Consider the following 25151-nt stretch of genomic DNA (forward strand, 5'->3'; position numbering starts at 1 on the left):
ACAATGCCGTAATTAAATAAATTTCAGTTACGCTCCTCGCGTTTTGAATTATTTCTTACAATGACATGTTCATATGGCAAAAAATCCCTTTAACTACTAATATTTAAATCCATTAGGCAATTGGCTCTTATTTTTTTTTTACACACTTGTATGTTTTTATCTATCAAATACGAATAATTGTACTCCCAATCAAAAATAAGTAAATACTGTTAGTTAGTAAGATGAATGGATGTTGAACATCCATAAACACTCCACGAAACTTCGACATTAAAAGACTACAAGCTCGGAATTATATGCTGAAAAAACATCTAAATATTATCCGTTCAAGATTTTATATAGTAGGGTTGGCCATGAAATTCTAGTGAGTTTGTTGGTATTCGATGCAGAAGAATCAAAATTCCCTGAACTTTTTTCGTTAGGTTATGTTTCATTTAATTAAAGGTTAAAAAATATGCCAGAAATATAAACATTGTTGCCGATACTTTCAGTTTTCAGTAGCAATGACCAAGTTAACGGTATCCATTTCTTAGAAAGCATAAAACTTTACGCTATTTAAAACAGTTATTCGGCTTTTTGTAAGTGTTTATTCCATATGTAAGGAACAAACACTAAAATTTCACTTAAACATTGTTTTTATATGAATGGGGGTTCTACATACGACTATTGTCGCATGCCACATTTAGCATCTCATCTTTTTAATTCTCAATCATCAGTTCGTTCTGCTCGCCCACTATTTCCATATCTTCCAAATTCTTTTTTCCCTTTTCTAAGATTACTAAAAGGGTTGGTAAAAGACAACAACCTTGCTCTAGTGCTTTGATGGGTTTAGCTCTTCTGAAACATTTTTCCGGCTTTAAATTGAATGATTTATCTACATAGCTATTACTAATGCTTACATAAGTGCTCGTTATTTACTTTTACTAAGTACTTCCAAACGCCTATAAATAAGAACGTTACTATACGCCTTCTCCAGGTCCATGAAGAGTTACAAAAAAAAAATGAAAATGCTTAAAATTTGCTGCAAAGTAACAACGTGGATGATGTAACTAAAATTATACTCCTACTTATTTTGTTGTACGTCAGGTAGTTTTTCACATACTACCTTGGTCAATTTAGAACGAAAGATGCGTAAAAATATCACTCCCCGACAAGCTACAATTCACTCCATTTCCATTATTTCGCTATGAAAATCTGTATCATCATCGTCATTTTCAAATTCAGATTTTGAATCAGATTCACCTAGCGAAATAATGAAAGGAGGTATAGATTCGTACGAAAGATTTCCCATATTTTTTTTCCAATCTGCCAAAATAAGTTTTTACAATGTTTACAAAAATTTTGCCACATGCTTGGAGTACATTTAGAAAGCACCTCAAGCCATAAATTCTCCCCCCTCTTAGAAACACTCTAAATATGTTCTCAAAAAAGTAACTTAATATACTTATTACGTTGTCTATATACAAAATCAGGATCATCTTCTATTAGATAAAAGGGCGTTTTATAATTTCCATTTCGTACATTTTATTTGTTTTTATATTGTTTGTTACACCAACCACCTAGAAATAAATTTGCATCGACATTTGAAACCAGACATTTAAGGTTATAATTTTATGTTATTGTGATATATAAATTGCTGAAAAGTGGAAATAATGAAATTAATACAATTACATTAAACAATTAAAAGCATAAATATCTGTTTCCTTGTTTTTTTCTGCATGAGTAGCATAACCTTCAAGTGCAGGCTTGGTGGAACAAATTCCTCCGGAAACGAATTCCCGTTTCTAGTGGGACATACCTACTTACAGCTATCAACTGGTTAATTAATACCTGATAAGTTGGGAAAAACAAGTTATCACTTATCGCTACGGGTGTATAGGTACTTCATAATTTAACGTAGTTAATCATGAAAACAAAATAATATATTACTAGTGCAAATGTTGTATTTTAACGCATTTTATTACCAAAAATCCATAATAATGTAAGTTATTCTAATTACGCCAAGATTCATTATTAAGTAACACTCAGATTTGGTTTGTTTTAACCTAAAATATTTCTCCTTGACTTTATGCCTCTTATGGAAGAAGTATTCAGATATATTGCGTTAAATATCCCACAGCTTTCTAAATCCTGTCCACTTCGTATTTACTACTATAAAAGATAAAAGTACAATGTTATTCTTTTGTGTTATATCGGTCTATAGTATTTAATTTTACACTTACTTCATTCACCGGTTAATAAAATAATTTTGTGAAACAAGTTAAGCTACAAAAATTCATTGTTTTTTATTTTTCGTCCAAGCAACATTAAGATCTCACATATTATCGCATCTTTGTTGTAAACAAAAGAGAGTTAGTTTCCGAATTATCCTTGTAATTTGCACACAAATTGTCATGCTGAAATGCAATAAATAAACGTGTTTTATTGAGGAAATAGTAATCTAATATGACTTCTATAAATCATTTTAGATAATCAAAAATATCAGTTTTAAAATATTTGCGGTTCGAAATAACAACAAAAGATTCTATATCACGTTTACGACACCCCACAGATACCGAAAAATTACACATGCTATCCTGCATACTTTCAGAGGCTCTCTTTAAAAAATATGGAATGACGTCATCAAGTTTTTGGAAGGGACGAATGAATAAATTCTGGTTAGTAGGTACAATGTTCACGATAATTTGTAGTTTCTACGGTAAACTGTGAAATTATGTTTTAAAATTAAGCAAAATTGTGGGATACCGTTATCAAATTTATAGTGCTAACGAATAGATAATATTTTATCAGTTCCACTAGACTTGGTTAAAGTTTTGACATATCGCACACTCAGACACACGGAAATGAATTATACATGCTATGAAATACTACATTTCCAAAAAATATTTCGAAATTTTTAAGTAACTGTAAGTTTTATGAAAAATATCGGATCTATCTCTAAAAATGAGCAAACTGGAAATTTTTAGATATAACCCTTTCTCCAAGTAAATATGTTAACATCGGAACAATTATTATTAACCAGTAAACTGTATACTATAAATCACTCCCTCTTTGTTAATATGGAACTTTAATAAGCAAAAATATATGGTGCGTTCTCTCGGAAAAAAATTTAATTTAGTAAGTTGAAGAAAGGAATAGAAAATAACACAGTATAAAAGGTTTAAATATATTGTCTTTATTTTATTATAAAATTCTATTTACTTACCTCTGTTGAATAATATAGATAGTTTTAAATTTAAAAAGTCAGATGAAATTGTTAGTAAAAATCTCTAAACATCGTCGTCTTCATAAATTGTTTAAATTAAATTAACTTCTCAAACTATTGGCACGAATAAACTAACGACTGTCAAAAACAATGACCACTCCTATCCTTCAGAATTCTTGGATCTTGTTTGCAGTTATTTAAAACTTCTAAAAACCTGCTGTAATGATTTCATTGTAGACGTCTCTGCATCTATTTTTAAGATCGACTTCACTTTAGCGAGGTAAGAGCAAAACGAACACAAACACTTTCATCTCCATTTATTATTTAACATGAGTAACAAACACATTGCACATAGAAACCGCTCGAAAACAATAAACAATCTCAAATATAAGATCAAAATGGAAAATTCAAAAGTCTCGGTTTGAGCAAACGTGAAGAGAAGGCACAGACGAGTCTCTTATCGTAACAAAAATAAATTAACAGTCTCACATAGTAATAAACGAGTTTAATTGTTTAATCCGGTGTCATTTGGCGGGAAGTTGACGGTTAGCACAATTCCGCAAATAATCGCTGACGGTGCTGTGTCTGTGTCTTTGCGCCACCTCTGCTGGAGAAAATCCCTCTTGGTTTTTCAGGTTGGGATCCGCGCTGGCGGCGATGAGTTGCTTGCAGACTGGAAGGCTCCCGGACAAAGCGGCGGCGTGGAGTGCACTTTCTCCGTTCTGAATATTTAAAACAGAATTAAAAATTAAAATACATAACAGGTAAATATTAGTTCAAAGGGAGTGGTGCGTACTGTGTTTCAATAACCACTTTAAAAAATCGATTTTTTGCAGTAGCAGAATCTAGTGTACCTGAATAATATAATGATAAGAGTAGAGCAAACAAGACAATTTTTGATCCAAAACTAATGTAACTAATGCCAAAAGGTCAGTGGCGTTACTAAAATCATTTTATTGAATTAGCGGTATTAAGCTTATTTACATAATATAATAAACAAAATATCGAAGATCATTATTTGTTATCTCGAAATTTGTCAGTTAAATAAAATATTCTTTGTTTTTTCTTATTTCTTCTTTAGCTTTTCTAGTATAGATTTTCAGACGGTAAACTATCATTCTTGCAGTAATTTTTTTTTGCTGTTGCAGCTCTTGGAAATTGTATTGAGAGATAAGTCGAATTTTTCCGAATTTCTTTCTTCATGACTTCCAAAACATTACCAGTGCGAAAATTATTATTCTTTAAATAATCTTTAAAATTACAAAATATTTGCTCTATTAAAATTGCTATTTGGAACGCGTTCTCTGAAGCGTAGTGTAAAGCACCAGTTTTATATTTTTTTAATGCCACAAAGTTTGCATAATTTTCATTACAATTCTTCTTAGAGACCAAAGCAGCAATACATTTTTTGCAAAAATTTTGATTTTTTATCAAGCTTTTAATAACGTAACCTGTGCAAATGTACAAAGCATTTTTTCCCTCAAAGAAAACTCTTTTTTTTTCACATTCCAATTTCTAGGTAAAGCTAAATTTTCTTTTTCTTTTCTGTTATTATTTTTAATAGATGTAACTCAAAAAAACAAATAAAGGTGTTGTTTTGTCGGTTTCGTAACTTGAGTTATTTGAAACGTCCAAATATTGAGAAACTGATAAAATTTTTAAGTCATATTTAAATTGAATGGCCGTAGGAACCAGATGTCTTGACCGAATTGGGGAAAATACATTTTCTAAACAGTCTTGAGAAAATCTCGATGTTAATAAATATAAGTTTTTTTTTCGTTCAAAAACAAGTTTTGCAGGTCTAAAATTCATGTTGTAGTCAGTTTAGCACCTGTTTGAATAGACTTCCAAACTGCTTTTCCAAATTTGTCAGGAGCGACTTTTAAGTTTAAAAATAACTTAAAAACTCTTGAAGGAATTCTATAGACAGCCATATTAAACTTGCTCAAGGCCAAAATAGTTGATCTAGAACTAATCAACTGGAACCACCTATGTACAAAATCAATAAAAACAGCTGTCGTTAGAGAAGATTTGTCTTCTCTCTCCTCTTCCGCATCAAATTTTATTCCACAACTAACATTTCGATTCAAAAGGTTTTGAGAATTTGACACTTTCATTTTGTTAAAATGGTTAAATCGTAAAAGAACCATATTTAATTTAGACGCAAATTGCAGCTCAAATTTGCCTTCTTCATCACAAAAATCTTTAATGTGTTGCACGTCAACCAAATCAAAAGTTAGTTTATATTTTTCAACAAAATCATTTGGTAATTGAATGATTTTGTTTTGTACCAAACATTGCTTTATATTTTTTAATAAATGTGGCCCACCTGCTAAAAAGTACATTTTTTCGCCATTAACTGGGTTTAGGACATAATTTTTTGTTTCGCATTTTCTTCCAGCTGTTATTCTAAAGGTTTCCACATAGCTTGATTCGCCGATCTCCGAGGGGTAAACCGCAGAGGAAATCAATTGTACACGCTAGAGGAAATCAAAAAGGGAATCAGAGGAAATCAAAGGAAATCACAGGAAATTAAAGAAAATCAAAGAAAATCGAAAGGAAATCAAGAGGAAATCAATGAGAAATTAGCGAGAAATCAACAAGAAAACGCGACTTCTCAAAGCGATGCGTTTAAATTCTCGCCTACCTATTTCATCCGACGAAAATCATTTGAATAATTGGGAATTGTACCAAATGGGTTTCAGTGACAGCGATCTGACATCGTATGTCCAAGACACTGTACATATCATCACAAAGTTAAGAACAAGGTTTTTAAAATCAGACTCAATATTATCTCTAGGGAATTATGTTGCTACAGTTGCTCACCTTGAAATATTAGTAAAAAATTACACCAAAGATCAACATATGCTGACAATAACGGATTTGGAAGCAGAAGACAAAATGAACTATGCAGCGGCAGAAAAAATGTGTAGCCCGGGAGTAAGAAAAATGATAGCTGACAACATTGACAATAGTGCAGGAACAACAACTTATTTGAAACTAATGTATCTTATATCGGCAGCATTCCTGGGCAAAACGTTATCTATTGTAGGAAGGATATATAACATTTGGTATTGCATATTTTTCCTACGAATATGGAAAAAATGGATTAAGGTCCAAAGACAGTATACAGTAAAAGATAACTTTTCATCTTCCAATTGCTACACATGCGTTGAACTCAATGGATACGCATTATTAAAAATAATTAAAATTTTTCAAAAAAGTAATCTTACTGATGATATGTTCTTGCCTTGGAAATTTAGCTCTCAAACTTGTGAGAGTATGTTTAGAAGCCTTAGATCAATGACCTCAACTTTTAGCACAATTGTTAATTTTAGTATAAGAGATATGTTGCATCGAAGCGACAGACTGCAAACTATAAACAACATTAAAAACGATTTGGACAAAAAATTCGTTTTTCCTAGAGAAATCAGGAAAAAAAATTCAATCATGGAGAGAGATTTTGTGAAAAATGATGACTTAGGAAACATTTCAGACAAAGATATACAAAGCACCGTAAAATCAGCTTTACGGGATTGTCTGCGTGACACTGAAGATTTAGGAATAAAAGTGATAGATTTCAACTATGTATTTTTGCCTCCGTGTAAAGATAATGAATGCAATGACGAAGTTGAAGATGAAATGTTTAGTGAAGAACAGTGCGATCACATTGAAAATTACAACAATTCTCAAATAGCCATGAAACGTAACTACTGATTTCAAAGTTTGGAAAACGATCCAGTTGACCAAGATGAAGATTTACTAAATGATCTTTGCACAATTTCGTACGAATCTAAGAAATTTGACAGAGACATACACCTTAGAAGTTTTGATAGTGACGATATTTTTGTTGAGAAAGGTGATCTAGTCAGAATACGCTTAGATAATACAACAAAAGTTATAAAAAAGTCTTCACTTTGCTGGCTGTTAGACAATGAAAAGGATCGTGTCAGTGTGGATCGTCTCAAAAGATTTTGTCAAAATAAGAAATGTAATAGTAGTAGAGTTAACTCAGAAATAGATACCTGCCTTCAACATAAAGTTGCATCTCAAATTCAAAAACCAGTCCAAATTGGAAAACAAAAAAGACGCTATAATATATCAAGTGACTCATCTGATTTAGACAACCCAAGTAGTATCGAATATGATGACAGCACGGACACCGAAAGTTTGAATTCTTCCAATTATTCTGATGATTTGAATGCTCGTTTGAATCTCAAGGCTGAAAATAGTAAGACTGATCGTTCTAAACCAGACTTAAATATAGACGATTATATTATAGTACAATTAACAACTCAAAAACAAAACAAAAAATGTTACATTGGTAAAGTGTTATCACTTAACCCTATTTTTTGTGATTTTTTGAAAAGGAATTCAAAAATTCCGGATGCTTTTTTGTTTCCGGACATTAAAGATCAGGGGGAGATCCAAGAAAATGAATATATAATGAAACTACCTCCACCTCAGGTATTCAGAAGAGGCAGTTTAGTTTTTGAAAAAAAAATATTGAAAAAATATTTGATTTAATTCTAGTTTTTTTTAAGTGATGTGATTAAAATTTGTGATAATGTAACCTCAACCTGGGTGGAGATTTGTACAAGTATATATCATAGAGAATACTAAAGTAAGAAACTGTGGAAAACTCTAGGTGCCCATGAACACTTTTAGAGGGGAAAATTACGTCTGAAAATTTATCAAGTAGGGTTATCCACTCCTTTATTGTGCACAAAAAAATTCTTACGTGTTAAATTTTGCATTTCAAAAGTTTTTTTTCTAATATGCTTCATTTGAAAGTTGTGAACAAAAAATTAAAAGTGTTATCATCTGTATTTATGGGTAGCTAGAATTTAGTTTTTTATTTCAACATCATCTACAATATATACACAAATCTCGACCCAGGTTATGGGGTAAGTATTTTTTAAGAAGTTGTTTTATTTTGTGATATTTTGTTATGATCCAACAGAAATGCTTTACTTTTATGTTTAGAATTACCGTTTTTTTTAACATTTAATAAAATAAATGAAACTACTTGTTTTTTCTGTTTATGCTACCATAATAAATGAATAAACCCAATTTTTAAAAAGTAATGACTTTAGTTATTATTATAAGTTTGATTTAGTAGGTCAAACTTTAACATGATCTTGTATGCACAACACAGAGGTGAACCAAATAGAGTGATTTTGGACTATTTGGTATTCATTAGTTACCTCTGTGAACGTATGAGCCAGTCGTTGTTGCCTTGTGAGTCACTGATAAGTAAAAACTGCTGACGTAACTAAAAATATCCTTGGCCTTATGTACTTTTAATTTCGTAAAGTCAAAGACAAAATTTCATAATATAATTTATTAAAAAATTAATAATAATATATAATATAATTTATTAAATCTTTGAGTGATTTAAACGAACTAATTTGTGCACACCAGACATTTTTAATTTCAAAATTAAAATAGACCATAAGGTTTTCTGACTCAATGTGCAAAAAATCTAGAATATTGCATATGTCCACTTTTAGAACAAACATTTGACCCAAGAAAGTGTAAAATTCGAACGTATACTTACTCTATTGATTTAGACATCTAAAACCGCGATTTTAAAGTAGCGTTCTTTTTGTAAGTAAAATCAGATTTTTTTTCTTAAACATTTGAATTTGTTACTTAGCAGCACAATACATTTTATTTATTTATTTTTTTCGTCTAAAGGAAAAGCACTTCAGCTTACCTAGTCACCGTATGTTAGTAAACACTTGATAAAAAAAGGTTCAACATCATTATCGGCAAAACAAAAAAGTCAAGTCAAGTTCTGTAGTACATTATGTAAACAAATTTTGAGGAAATCAAAAGGAAATCATAGGAAATCGAGAGGAAATCACAGGAAATCATAGGAAATCAAGAGGAAATCAAAGGAAATAACAGGAAATCACATCCTTTTATGAAAAGTTTGAAAAATGAACTCTTCCAGACTACGTCAAAAATGTTTCTATAATAATTTATGGAAAATGCGTAATCTTCCGCTTCCTTGTCGTTCAGACTCCTGTTTATGACTTGTAATTGCAATTTTGAATGATGTGCATGCCTAGCATAAATAAAACACGAATCCTTCTTCATTTTCCACGTTATTTCACTCTTATCTGTAATGCGTGATGTGATTCATGACTAGATGCGATCCTAACAAACATTTTTTTTTTATTAACTACTATATTTTGCAGAATTTTTCCACGTCTTAGAGCTTATTTGCATTTTTTAACTACATTAATTTTTCCATTTATATCAAGTTCATTACACATTGGCGGCATTAAGAGCATGGGAAACCACAATATTAGATGTTGTTTTCAATTTCATACTCTGCAAGCACCGATCTACTAACAATAGGAGAAAGGAAGCAAGCAGTGGTAACGACTGACAAGACTGGTAATATATTTTAACAGGTACAATTAGTTATGTTACTGAGAACATGTTTACTTTCAGATTTACGATTTACCTACTTGAATAACATGATTTAGTAAATTATTCTATAAAACTGTTTTCACGATTGTTTTCTGGCCATAAAATTATTTTTATAAAAACCGGTACCTACTAAATCGGACTTTACGATACAATAATAAATCATAAAAGTATGTATTAAATGGGCATTTTATTGCACAATTTTGTTACTGCATAATCTAGGCATAATCTAACCACAAGGTCTGCGGTTTTAGAAGTACCAATTATTATCAGACCCCCACTGAACCCTTGAATTCTGCGCCACTGGATTTAAAATGGAAGAGGGGAGACTTTAAATGAGTATTGTCAGACGACTTTAACCGATGCAATCATACAGTTATTTAAATATTTCTACTAAAACGCAAAAATGAAAAAAATACATAGTTATTATTTAAACCAAACATTCCAAAACTAGTGCTAAGAAAGGGTTAGATTTATTTAACAATCAGAGTAGCAATCATGTCAAAGGCGTTCCATATGCTTCCAAAACATGAACATTTTTGTAACATAGATAAATATAATTCAATAGTGAACAAGTATCTGATAAATAGTATGTACGACTGGAAAAACCAAATGCAGATAAACGCTGATTTCTCTTTTATTTTTCCACTGAAAATGTTTGTTTGTTCCACGCTTGTATGACTCAGATAATGTTAAATCGATGACATGACGACAATTCAATTCGTTTGCATGTATACATGATAATTTAAAAACATACAATCATACATCCATACATCACGTAATAGTTGCCCATTTTTGACAATGTATGTTGTAACTTCATGGGTAGAAAATAATGGGTGAAATATAAAGCATTTTTAGGAAGTTTCTGCTTTTCCCGTTCTGTCTGTGATATTTGCTTACGTTGTTTCTGATTTGTTTTGAATAAAAACGTAATTTACTATAATGCCTGGGTCTTCCAAATTTTATCAACTGGTATTCTAAAAAAAAAACACCCAAAAAAAGGTGACGGGTAATCCTTAGGTGAAATACCCTTGCACAGACACGTTCTGTGCAGTACACTTATATAACCGTCACAAATCCCATTTTACGTGATACATAAACTTCGAATTGATTTTATTCTTTGTCTGCACCGTTCGCTGGTCTCCATGGAACCGCTAGATGCAATCGGTGCAGCGACTGCAGTTTCATAGCAACGTTAGCAGGGTAAATCTGGGTCAAAAATTCAGTGTTATCAATTATCATGGATGCATATCACAGGTACCGATGCATGTCTTTTTGTTGCTTTGATAGGTACTCAGATAAAATATTAATGCGTAGAAGCTAATAAAAAAGTTGTTAGCTGCCTTGTGAAAAATGGGAAATTCACATCGTAAAAATCGACATTTTGCAAAAAGTTGTATCGAAATGAGCTAGAAAAAAGTCTTTGGTTGCTAGTTGATTGTTGGTCTTTTTCTTCGGGAACGTAGGTTGCAAAAAAAAAAAACAAATGTGTGCAGATTCATTGTCATCTCTACGAAATCCGTCGTTTCGTTAATTTTATTGTTTGTGCGTTCAAGCTTACATCATGTCATTTCGTTTTAACCTCACTTTTTTGACATATCGTGTCAATGAAGACGCAGACGTACGTTTTAGCGATAAAAGACGATCAACATGTAAAAAAGCAAAATTGTGCCATTTTAAACACGTTTTAAGTTTCTTGTTGTATAAAGATGACCATGTATATTAAGAAAAAAAGGCAAAATATAAGCCCCGCCCACCCGCCCTATCTGCATTTTGATGATTTTTTTTATTCATCATAAGCCGAGGGGTGGAGCTTAATTATAAAATCCTTATTTTTCTAACGGAAATTACCATGTGAAATATGTTCTTAAGTGATCGTGTTATACAAAGAAAACTAAATGTATTAATTAAAAAAGAAATCCAAAGGAGAAGCCCTACCCCTCCGTCTCGATCTCAGTCGTAATGAATTTTTCCTTCGTTGTCAGACCGAGAGGCGAAGCAAAATCGATATTTCCCTATACAAATTTACCATTTTAAACAAGATTTAAGTTTCTTGTTGTGAAAAGATGACTACACATATTAAGAAAAAAAAAAGGCAAAATATAAGCCCCCGCCCACCCGCCCTATCTCCATTCTGATAATTTTTTTATTCGTCGTAAACCGAGGGCGGAGCTTAATTGTAAAATCCTTGTTTTTCTACGATATATTACCATGTGAAATATGTTCTTAAGTGATCGTGTTATACAAAGAAAACTAAAGGTATTAATTCAAAAAGAAATCCAAAGGAGAAGCCCCACCCCTCCGTCTCGATCTCAATCGTGATGAATTTTTCATTCGTTGTCAGACCGAGAGGCGGAGCAAAATCGATATTTCCCTATACAAATTTACCATTTTAAACATGATTTAAGTTTCTTGTTGTGAAACGATGACTACACTTGTTCAGAAAAAAAGGCAAAGTATAAGCCCCGCCCACCCGCCCTATCTACATTCTGATGACTTTTTTATTCGTCGTAAGCCGAGGGCGGTGCTTAATTATAAAATCCTTATTTTTCTGCGAGAAATTACCATGTGAAATATGTTCTTTAGTAATCGTGTTATACAAAGAAAACAAAAGTTATTAATTAAAAAAGAAAACCAAAAGAGAAGCCCCACCCCCCGTTTCGACTGGGAATGGGAACTAAAAATAGAATCTAGAATGTGAAAAAAGTAGAAAAAAAGCGCTAATCGTAACTTTTTTTGTTAAAATTAGTCTTTTCTTAGAAAGTACTAGCCCCGCCCACGCCCCTTTTCTCATTCTAACGACTACTTTTATTTCTGTTCAGTATAAGGTCATTCATTTCATTGATATCGGATAAAATTAATCACCGAAAAGGAGAAAGGGTGGGTGGGCGGGCCTAATTATGTTCTTTTGTCGAGTGAGAGTGGAAACTAATAATGGAATAATGGAACAAAAATTAATAATAATTTCCTTTTATATCTACAATATATTTTGATGAAACTCTAACAGTTGTTACAATTCAATTAGCGATTTTAGAAAAACGGTAGAAATTTCCGAAGAAACGAATCCGAAAATGACTTCTGAATATCGAAATTTACAAGAAAACGTCTTCAACTAATTTTCGGATACACTTGGTTGAGAAATGGTTGAAAATGTCAAAAATGCCAAAATTAGTCTTAAATTACCAAATACTAGCCCCGCCCACCCAAGCTCTACTTTCTTAGAGAGTATGTTATTTGCCAACGACTAATTTTATTTTTGTTCAGATCATTCGTTTCATTCTGATCGGATAAAATCAATCACCGAAAACGAGACAGGGTGGGTGGGCGGGGCTAATTACGTTCTTTTGTTTTTTTATCGCATGTTATTTGTGAGATGGCTACTGTACGAGTTGCTTTTTATTATTACTCTTTTGAGTGTACAAAGAAAACTTTAATTTTAAATGCATTACATACCTGCATTTGCAAACCTGTGACAAATATAATTTTAACCAACATTACATAAAATTATACTTTGATTCCGATGATTATTGATGAAAGTGATAAAAGTCAAATGGAAATTATCACTGGGTGATAATTATTGCTTTTAAATTTTACTTATTCCGAACTTTGATAAGTACTTGTACAGCTTTTAACTACGGATTTTCGTTATCTGTAAAAATTAATTGTTTAAAACAGTTGATCGGTAGAAAATTGAACTGACGCTTTACGACTGTTAATAATTCTAGAATGTTTACAAAACACAAAATAAAGATCGAACGGTTAATTTCACACATACACTGTATTGTTTACAGCACACTAAATTAACAAACACCAAAATTCTATTGCATGAATATAAGGGTTAGAATGGCACAGACAGGCGGTTGCCCTTTGGTGAAAATATGTAAAAATTGTGATTAAATCGAAGCCCATTGAAACAAATTTGCATCATAATTATCAATAGTATTTTTTTTTATCTCGCTCCATTTGTATAAAATGTGTTAAAACATCTGGAGATGTTGTGTCTTGGATATACGATATGTTGCCCATTTAGACGTTTTATTTACACCGTTGCCATGGAAACCGTACGTCTAGTCGCTGTATTTGGCTGGAATCGGGTGCTGTTCGAACAGTGACCGGCAGCAGTGATTTTTTTTTTATTTTAAGTAAAAATAATGAATTCAATTGAATATTTAATAAAAAATTGTCCTCTGTATTACGACGGTAAATTAGTGAAAAATTTAGGGAGAGCCACCCCCGATTTATTACTATAAAAACTGTTCATGGCAAAACGAGAGACTTTCGTAGATATTTTAACAGATATAACAAGTACGGTAAATTCTTGTGGATGTGCGGTTCCGAAAAAAAAAAATAAATTGGTAATAAAAACCTGTTTTTCAGTTATTGCCACATTTAACTCCACAGGCCAATAAAACGTTAGTGGATGCAAAAATAACGTTCTGTGTATACATTTATCTAGAACAAACAATCTCATTTGGTAACGCAGAATTCTATCTTCCTGAAACAGTTTTTATCTGATAAAATCTACTGCTAAAATCGTAGTTGATAAAGAAAATATTTCCGCACGGAAAATGTAAACGACGATCCTTTGTTATCTTTAAATAAAAAGGTAGGTAAATATTTTCACTACGTTGTGTTTAACCTGTCATTATCTTTAGACGTTGTCGAAAAAAGAAGGTAAATATTTTCCATGAAGTGCGTTTAACAAATTTTCTGGAAATTCGTAAAGTGGCTGATTCTCGAAATGCCAGTTTAAAGTAAGTGGGAATTTAAAATTTCCAAAAACAAACTTAAAAACTTAAAAGCCTATAAAAAGACAAGCTTAGAATATACTTTAGGACAAGTTAGTGTGAAAAGTGCAATAATAATGTGTCTTTTGAAAAAGATTTTTGAGGTCGATGAAAAAATCTTGGACCTTGGAATAGGATTAATTGAATATTGAAATACCGACAGTGTAATTTTAAAGATATATGGTATACTCTGAAGACAATATTTTTTGTTCAAACTGCTGCCTATCAAATTTTATTTACTTTGCACAACAACCGATTTTTAATACATGCATTTCAACGAGATTAATATTTTTCATTTTATAATTTCAAGCTGAATTTTTTACTCTTAACAATCATCATGCGAGAAAATTTTTTACATATCTAATATACAAAGAAAACAAAATTTTGTAAAAATGTAAAAAGTAAAATTAATTAAAATTTGAAAAAACCATCACCAATTATAATGGATAACGTTACGTACACACCATATGGTTGTAACTAAAACGCAACTGACGGAAAACAGTCATAAAAAATAGATCAACAAAAATGACATAATTTATAGATCCTACGTGCATGTAACAAAAATTATTACACCTGGCAAGCGTGCATAAATTTTAAACGAACATGATTTAAACACTCATCAGTCATCACCAATATATTCATCGCATAAAAAACTAAAAATGGAAAGGATTAATGCATACAAGTGTGCACACACCTAAAAATGCGGCACAAAAAATAGTTGAAATTGGAAACCAGAAAGAAGCTGAAAGTAGTGACAGTGATGGAATAGATTAGTTTAAATTCACTATAAATTTTAATTTAATACAATTAAAAGTTCGTTTTACAGTCTGTTGCACTCGTGTTGTTTGTATAAACTTAATAAACACCCATATCAAATATCATTTATTGCTACATTTATTTGTTTATTGCTTCTATTCAGTAATTTCGTCAACGACCACGTCAAGCGAAAAAATTTTAAATTAGAGTTGCAATCACTGGTATATGAATGGCACTTTCGAACTGTTACTACCGTGTAATTACGACAGTAAAAAATGAATTACTATAATCATCAGTGCAAAAACACGACTCCTTGCACTTCATGTACTATGTATATGCGGCAATTTATTTTCTTCAGTACTTGAATATTGAAGGTAAAAAATATATTCATATATTTACCGAAAGAAGACCCAGTGATGGCTTGTATTTCAGTAATTCTCCAACAACGGCGGAGTGTCCTTTGTGCGATGCTTTAAAAATCGCAGTAGCCCCGTCCTATAAACATAAGAACTGTAGTTTTAAAAAAATTTTATAAAAAAAACACTTACGTATCTGGCGGCATCCACCCTTGCCCCAGCGCGCAATAATTGCGCAACGATATGATCATGGCCCATTTGAGCGGATATCCACAAAGGAGTGGCTCCATCCGTCCTGCTGGCATCTACAATAGCGCCCTGCGCTAACAAAAACACCAACACCTTGTAATGGCCATTCTGGGCGGCGATAAAAAGTGGTGTGGCTTTATCCTGCAACAATACATCCAACCACCGAAAGTCAAATATTTGTCGCCAACTGCTCCAAATTTTGAAAGTTCTTTAGTTATTTTCCGGTCAAAATTCATGCAAAAAAAATTAAAAAGAAATAAAACCAATTTTTTAATGCGCTAACCTTCATGTGCGTATTGACTTTGGCACCTCGTTTCACCAGCTCCTTAACCACATCCATGTGTCCGCATTGACAGGCCACAAATAACGGACTTCCCCCATCCTGTACAAGCACATGTCTCTTAATTGCATGCATTTATCTCTCTATTTAGGTTAATTTCATCTCTGCAACAACTGTCTTTTTGGTACAGTTATAGCGGTACACTTACGACACTCGCTGAATCCAGTGGAGCCCCTTTGTCTAGGAGGATATTGACGACGTCCAAGTGGCCTCCTTGTGCTGCGAAAAAGAGAGGAGTCGTTCCCGTCTACAAATTTTTAAACGTTGCTTTTGGTTGGCGAAAGACCCACGAACTTACTATTCGTTTTGCTTTAGGATCGGCACCTTGCTCGAGGAGCTCTTGCACGCAGTCGAAGTGGCCGTTGGCTGATGCTAGAATTAGGGGCGTTGTACCTTCCTGAAAAAATTGAAATATCGGTGCAGTATGGTCGTTTTTTAGCGGCATGTCTTTGAAAATAATGGATTTTTATTGAGTAAATAAAATGATTTATTAATGTATTATGTAACAATCTGGAAATAAGATCATTTACGATTTTTAGAAATAGTTCAGAAATATTTATTATCTTGCCTCTGAAAATTTTAAATTTGCATAAGAAACTGATAGAAATCCTTGACGATTACATGTTGGGTTTAATATACCAAAGTTTTATTAATTAGAATCACGATGTGTGTCAGCGTATGAGAACACAAGTCGTGCTGAATTCAATGTTTAAATTATAGTACATGCGAATTTGTTGCTGTTGTGGACTATTTATATTCTTGTAAGCATGTGAAATAAAACGACTAATAAATTTAACAAACGTTTATGTATTTTATTATTGCCATAGATTCTGATGTCATTTTAAATCAAAGCCACTATAGACATAATAAATTATTAAATGAATGTTAGGAGTGTTCTGTAACATCTGACTTAAAAATTATCAGTAACAGTAACAGGTTTTTTTTTTAATAATTTACAGTGTTTTTAAGACAGAAGTTATTATCAGTAATTTATTTTCAATTTATTTGGTACACTTATTTTCTATGAAACTTTTTTGAAGAAACAATTAATTTGTGTTAACTGTTGAATTTCGCTCACAAAAAAGATACAACCTTTCAAATTATAGGTGTCAAGCGTAGGTACTTCAGTTTGAAAATAAACGGGTGGTGGGTGTTCCCCGAAAATGGGTACCATTAGAACGTTTATAACTGTTGGCTATAAAGACATAACCATTTCTTTATAACCTACAAACAGAGTTTGTTTAAAAAAATAGCCGTTACAGAAATATTCGCTGAGATATATTCTACAAAAAAAAAACTCGTTTTTACGTAACTAAATTTCACAAAATTTTACTAGTTGTTTTAGGTTATCGTTAAAATATTATAACAAACTCGTTATCAGTAGTCGCAACTGTTCTAAAATATGCAGATTTATAATTGGTTCTTTTCATGACGACTTATTATGACATTTTGATTATTTAGCATAAAATTCATTTGGCTCAGTCTCATATTACAATGGTTCAAAGTGCTAAATGTGTATTCGCAGTTTTTACATTTGTGGGAACAGTGTCATCACACCTCCAAGTTTTTTGTCAATATTGTATTTTAAATCGACTAAAAAACGATGGTATTTTTATTGACACATTTTAACTGTAAAACAACTAAAAATCGTAAATATCCAATAAGGAATAACTAATGTATAGGAGTTAGAAAAAATAACTCCTGTGGTATTACAAACCAGACTTCGAACTTTTCAAGTGTCCATCTGAAGTTGGTTTTTTCATAAAATTTTGAAAACCTGCATTTTTAGGCCATAAAAAAATGACATATAAACATATAAAATGTTTCTCTAATTCTACAGATGTTCAATAGATTTTCACGATGCTATACAATTTTTCCCCACGATGCCATTCATTATGCTACAGCGATGAGTATACTTAACTATTAACTCTGGAAGAATGCTGTTACGCCGATCCTGTGATTTCACTTCAATGGTATGGAGGCAGACATAAAACTGTATATACGTCCATAGAATTTAGCAAGGTCGTCGATAATATCCCGTTTTACGATTTTTTTAATTAAGTTCTAATAATTGAGTTTTATGCATAATTTTTCAAAGTACAAATAAATTTCAAATTTACAAAATGAAACACGTTATCGTGATAAACAATTTTTGCATCACGAAAAATGAGTCGCTTTGTACCAGACTGACTTTCAATTTTGCGTGCAATATGATAAATCTTTCACCTTTTAAAACTGGTACATCAACATTACTAGCAGTCTTTTTTCGCCCACTCATATGGATCGCACAAGGTTTCGTGCAAATAGTATGTTTTTTTTATTACCATATTTTTTTGTGTGGTGAATATCCATTTTCGTAGTGTTGTCATCTGACCTGATTTGACCTGAGTCCATTCGTAGGCTTGGTTTATCCTTTTTTAAAAATCTTCGTAACGTTCTAGCTATTTTATAGGTATTTCGTTCTCCATAGTATCTTTAGTGTTATGATAATTTTTTATATTTTTTTAAATACTGTTTTATATTGTTTATGTTTAACAGAAATTAACAGGTCTATGTTTATTAAAACTGAACCAATCACATCATATTTTGCATTATAACTTTGAAATTGCACAACCGATTCCTGTGAAATCTTGTAGACATTTTAAGGTTATCGTAATCATGGCAAATTGTTGACCAAAACTTATTCGTTTATCTCAAATTTTGTGGGATAAATTTTTGTCATTTCGAAATTTTCGATTTTTCCTTTCCTCAATTTTTCTATAAATTGATTCTTTGCTTTTTCGACGTTTCGATTTTACGTTTTTTCGACTTTTTCATTTTTTGACTTTTCGATTTCTGGATTTCTGACTTTTTCGATTTCTCAAGTTGTCGGATTGATTGCAGGATTTTTCAATTTTGGGATTTTTCGATATTTCGATTTTTCAATTTTTGGAATTGTTGATGTTTTGATTTCCTGATTTAATTTTTCAAATTTTTAAATGTTAGATTTTTCAATTTTTCGATGTTTCGATATCTCTATCTTTCGATTTTTCGACTTCTCGCTTTTAGATTTTTCGCTTTTTCAATTTTTCGACAGTTGAGTTTGAAGATTTTTCGATTTGTCGATTACTCAAATTTTCGATTTTTCGATTTCTCGATTTTTTATTTTTTGATTTCCCGATTTTCCGATATTTCAGTTTTTCGATTCTTCAATATTTTTGATTTCTGTAATTTTCGATTTCTTGATTTTTCTATTTTTCGAATTCTCAAGTTTCCGATGTTTCAGTTTTAAGATTTTTCAATTTAGCAATTTTTCGATATTTCGATTTTTCAATTTTTCAATGTTTTGATTTCTACATTTTTCAATTTTTCAATTCTTCAATTTTTCGACATTTTAATTTTTAATTTTTCTAAATTTTAGATATTTCTGTTTCTTGATCTTTAGATTTTTCGACTTTTAGCTTTTAGATCCAATTCTCAGTTTTCCGATTTTCCAATTTATCGAGATTTCGATGTTTTGATTTTTTAATTTTTCAATTTATCGGGTTTTTTAAGTTAAATATTGCAATTTCAAATTATTCGATTTTCGATTGTTCAAATTTTGGGCTTCTCGATTTCACAAACTTTCGATGTTTCGATGTTTTAATTTTTTAATTTTGATTTCTCGATTTCTCGGTTTTTCGATTTTTTGTCTTTGAGATTTTTCGGTTTTTCAATTTTTCAACATTTTCAGGATTTTTCAATTTTTCAATTTGTCGATTCTTCAAATTCCCGATTTTTCGAATTTTCAATTTCTCGGTTTTTTATTTTTCGATTTCTCGATTTTCCGATATTTCAATTTTACGATTATTCAATTTTTCGATTCTTCAATATTTCAATTTTTGACGTTTCGAAATTTTCGGTTTTTCCTTTCGTCAATTATTCTATTAAGCGATTTTTTGATTTCTCTACTTTTCAATTTTTTGATTTCTCAAGATTTCGATGTTTCAGTTTTTGGATTTTTCAATTTTGGGAAATTTCGATATTACGAGTCTTCAATTTTTCGACATTTTAATTTTTCGTTTTTTTTTAATTTTAGATATTTCTTTTCGACTTCACTCGCTTTTACATTTTTCGGTTTTTCAATTTTTTGCTTTTTACAATTTTTGATTTTTCAAGTTTTCAATTTTTCGGTTTTTAAATTTTTCAATTTTCGGTTTTCCAATTTTCCAATTTATCAAGATTTCGATATTTCGATTTCGTAATTTCTCGATTTATCGGGTTTTTTAAGTTAAATGTTGCAATTTCAAATTATTCGATTTTCTATTGTTCAACTTCTGGGCTTCTCGATATCACAATCTTTTGATGTTTCGATTTCTAGATGTTTCAATTTTTTAATTTCAATTTCCCAATTTCTCGGTTTTTCGATTTTTTGTCTTTTAGATTTTTCGGTTTTTCACTTATTCAACATTTTAATTTGAGGATTTTTCAATTTGTCGATTCTTCAAATTCTCGATTTTTCGAATTTGCGATTGCTCGGTTTTTTATTTTTCGATTTCTCGATTTTCCGATATTTCAGTTTTACAATTTACTTAATTATTTCGATTCTTCAATATTACAATTTTTAACGTTTCGAAATTTTCGGTTTTTCCTTTCCTCAATTTCTCTGTTAAGCGATTCTTTGATTTTTCGACTTTTCGATTTCCCAATTTTTCGATTTTTATAATTTCTCAACTTTCCGATTTCTCGATTTTAGGATTTTTCAATTTTGGGAATATTCGATATTTCGATTCTTCAATTTTTCGACATTTTAATTTTTCTTTTTTTCAACTTTAGATATTTCGATTTCTCAATATTTCGGTTTTTCAGTACTTCAGTTTTCAATTTTCAATTTTTCGTATTTTGAAATCTTAGATTTTTCACTTTTTTTGATGTTTCGATATCTCTATCTTTCGATTTTTCGACTTCTCGATTTTAGATTTTTCGGTTTTTAGATTTTTCAACATTTGAGTTTCAAGATTTTTCAATTTGCCCATTATTCAAATTCTCGATTTTTCGAATTTTCGATTTCTGGATTTTTTATTTTTCGATCTCTCGATTTTTCGATATTTCAGATTTACGACTTCATTTTATTGATTTTTCAATATTTTTGATTTCTCTAATTTTCGATTTCTCGATTTTTCTATTTTTTGAATTCTCAAGTTTCCGATGTTTCCGTTTTAGGATTTTTCAATTTTAGGATTTTTCAAAACTTCAGTTTTTCAATTTTTCAATTTTTTGTTTTCTAGATTTTTCAATTTTTCGATTCTAGCTTTTAGATTTTTTGATTTTTAAAATTTTTGATTTTTCAAGTTTTCAATTATGTATTCGGTTTTTAAATTTTCCAATTTTCAGTTTTCCAATTTTCCAATTTATCGCGATTTCGATGTTTCGATTTTTTAATTTTTCGATTTATAGGATTTTTTAAGTTAAATGTTTCAATTCCAAATTTTTCGATTTTCGATTGTTCAACTTCTGAGCTTTTGATGTTTCTAAAAATTTTTCGGTTTTTCGATTTTTTGTCTTTTAGATTTTTGGGTTTTTCAATTTTACAACATTTTAGTGTGAGGATTTTTTAATTTTATCGATTCTTCAAATTCTCGAATTTTCGGTTTTTAAATCTTTCAATTTTTAGTCTTCCGATTTTTTAATTTTTCGATTTATAGGGTTTTCTAAGTTAAATGTTTCAATTTCAAATTTTTCGATTTTCGATTGTTCGACTTCTGGGCTTCCCGATTTCCAATCTTTAGATGTTTTGATTTCTAGATGTTTCAATCTTTCAATTTTGATTTCTCGACTTTTAGATTCTACGGTTTTTCAATTTTTCGGCTTTTCAGTTTTGCGATTTTTCTGTTTCTTGATTTTTTAGTTTCTGATTCTTCAATGTATCGATTTTTAGTTTTTGATTTTTAGTTTTTCCATTTTTAGACTTTACGATTTTGTATGTTTCGAATTCCCAATTTTAAACTTTTTCAATTTTTGGATTTTTAAAGTTTCGACTTCTCATTTTTTTTATTTTTCGATTTTTCAAGTTTTCGATTTCTCCATTTTTCAACATTTCAATTTTGGTAATTTTTCAAAATCTCAGTTTTTTCAATTTTTCGATTTCGATCGATATTTCGACTTTTCGGATTTCGATTTTTCGGTTTTTCAATTTTCGATTTTTAAAATTTTTCATTTCTCTATTTAAGTTTTTCGGTTGTTCGATTCCTCGGTATTTTTTGTAAACGAATTTCACATTTAATTTTACTTAAAGATAATGTAGCTTTTCCTTATAAGTAAGTATGCGCGTCTTTATTAAGACCTAATTTGTATATCAAGTAATTAATCTTTTTTTTCTCGGCATTCTGTGGTATGACGGTGCAAATTTCATAATAGGGATACCAGATTAAATTTGTGTACCTACTCAAGAAATAAATGATTTAAGATATATGGATAATCTATAATTTTTTTAGGAAAACAGCGTCAATAATCAAGTAATAGAGTGAAAAACATTCAAATTAAGTTCACTGGTAAAGAGCAAAAACAGTATTGGACCAAGTTGGCTACCTTGTGACACACTAGAGTAAGCCATAAAGGAACCAAACAGAGAACGACAAGACAAGAAAGAATTTTTTGACAAGGCATGTTTCGAGAGGGTTAGAAACATTGTTCGCAGTGTATAAGCTACAAATATGTAAGTTGCCATTTTTCGATTTTCAATAAAAGTGCCCTGCACGTAACAGAAAAAATGGATTATTTGTCAAAATTTTGAATAGTGTTTTAGCACCTAGACCATATTTTTAAAATATATTTAAAATTTCACAACAATCATTAAAACAGTTTTAATTCGTGCATAGACGACAGGAAGATGGAAATAGGAGATCTGGAAAGCTATGGAGCGCTGAGAAAATATGAAATTAGCCATTCGTCAAATAGATCTTATTAATTATTATTAGAACATTTCGCTAGCTGAGGTTTGGAAAGTAAAAGCAGGTATATTGATTTTCTAATTAAAGAATGTGTAGTGTTTAATTAAAACAAAAAAAAAACGTGAGTAATCTCAACAGGTTGTTTCAAAATATCGTAATATAAATTAATACATAAATGATCATATAATTATATCTAATCTACTGTTTCGCAAGTAAAAATCTATGTTTTTTTATTTGTGTTTCGTGATTACTAGATACTTATTTTTAAATAAATAACAACTGATTACACAGTTGTTTTTTTTTTAAGGGAAAATGGATTTTTTAATGTACAAAAAACGTATAATTTTATTCCAGCTATGTAAAAATAACAACCGCTTATTTATCAGCGATAATAATATCTTCAAAATTAGGATAAAAATAACATAGGTCGAAAATGGCATTGTACCAAATGCGTAGGTACGTAGTAAAATCTAAACTGAGTGTAAAATGCATCAGTTAACTAAAATTAAAGTGATAAAAGCAAACATTAAGTTAGTAAATCTTGATAAATATATTTGAAAGCTTTACATATAATACATATAATACATTGTTCTTCGACGACAAGAATACAAATGTTTGAAAATATTTTCGGAAAAGAATAACTACAAAGTCTACCAAGTGTTAATTTGTCAATATTTACTATTTTTTAGCTACAAATAAACATGTTTATTTGGATAATTGTCCTTGTAAACAACTATCAGCCAATTAAAAAAAACTTTTTAACACCTCTATCCCCATCAGTCCGTTGACATCAGAGGAAGGAAGCCTTATCAGATCGCTTTAAACCGTGTATTCCCACCTGCCCACGTGACGATAAAATCTAATTTAAGCTTCGTAAATATAATTTAACTTTATTTGCTTATATGTTCGCAATGTTAAACTTGTAATTTTTATTCCACATTTATTACTACAACATGTTTGTTTATCTTCCTCATCGGAAAGTTTACCCATCTCACTGAAAACGATGTTTAGATAAAATAATGAGAGTAACCGCACACTTTACAACTTATTAATGCAAAATTAATCTCACAGCTTTCTTTTGTGATTTTGCAGAAGTATTGACCTCGTTATGTGCTCCACTTGACAGCAACTATTTTTAATATACTTATTAGTAGTGTGATCTGTAAAGTTACCGCTGGCCCATTCCCACTTCACTTTTAACGCAAGTTCAACCAACAACCTTGTTTGTTTGCTTTATGTTAATTTACCTTATCTCTGGAATCCACGTGTACTTTGCCGCTATCCAGAATCCTTTTGAGAAGAAGCAAGTCGCCGTTTAAAGCAGCCAAGTGGAGCTGAACGTCCGACAAAGATTCCTTCTGTAACGAAAAGAAACACTAAAATAATAAACAAAACAAAATTCACAGCACACGATCAGTTTTCGTATTTATTATTGTAGTTGAAGATCAAGGATAGAGCGAAAAACAGTTAATATAAACAAACACAGGAACGCGGGGGAATAAATATTTTTTTAACTTTTTTTACCCACATAAAACTGTACACAAAACAATTTCATCAATTTTTTTCTAATCCAAAAAAAATTATTAAACGAAAAATATCCAAATAAATCGATATTGGCTCACCTTTAATGACATTCTAATTCCGTCTTGACCCAAAATCGTAACTAAAAACGCACCGTGTTTACGAGCAGAACGTGCTGACCGGTCCGACTTTCGAATACAGACTGCATCGGAATTCCTCCAAGTGCTGGATTTCCTCGTGTTACGGTTACGCAACTGTTCAGGTGTGAAAACAGTGCGTTTTTAACCAAACGCGACGTATTTTACTTGGACTTGGAGCACTTGCTCGCAAATATTGAACTTGCTTTTGAATCAATCGGCGCACGCGCCATTTTTGCTAATTTTAAAAATGCCGCTTCCATTTACGACGCATAGGTGACAGCGCCAGATATACTGGAAGCACGAAGTTGTGTTACTGGATCTTGATCATTGATCTGTCGCTAATCGCGGCATAAAGAAATTCGTTATTTCTACAAACAAGAACATCAACGCGCAATATTTTTTCTTAAATGGAAATTGATATATTTTATGATATAAAAGCATCAAAATAAAA

The 25151-nt window shown here is 30.9% G+C and overlaps 2 protein-coding genes across 2 annotated transcripts in view; one reads left to right on the top strand and one right to left on the bottom strand.

Annotated features, from left to right (window-relative positions):
• LOC135125763 (small ribosomal subunit protein eS21) overlaps positions 1-25151 on the top strand; it is a 567386-nt gene that overhangs the window by 528321 nt on the left and 13914 nt on the right. The window lies entirely within an intron of this gene.
• Positions 3503-24899, bottom strand: LOC135125752 (ankyrin repeat domain-containing protein 29). Its single transcript, XM_064051414.1, has 8 exons — positions 24662-24899; positions 24287-24397; positions 16430-16528; positions 16280-16378; positions 16075-16173; positions 15735-15932; positions 15586-15681; positions 3503-3924 (listed from the first exon to the last, which is right to left on the bottom strand). The coding sequence occupies exons 1-8, from the start codon at positions 24671-24673 to the stop codon at positions 3727-3729; spliced, it is 912 nt and encodes a 303-aa protein (XP_063907484.1). The 5' UTR covers positions 24674-24899; the 3' UTR covers positions 3503-3726.

Source organism: Zophobas morio, unplaced genomic scaffold (genome assembly GCF_036711695.1).
Source record: "Zophobas morio isolate AGI-343-1 ecotype UQ-CSIRO unplaced genomic scaffold, CSIRO_AGI_Zmor_V1 ptg000009l, whole genome shotgun sequence".
NCBI classification, from domain to species: domain Eukaryota; kingdom Metazoa; phylum Arthropoda; class Insecta; order Coleoptera; family Tenebrionidae; genus Zophobas; species Zophobas morio.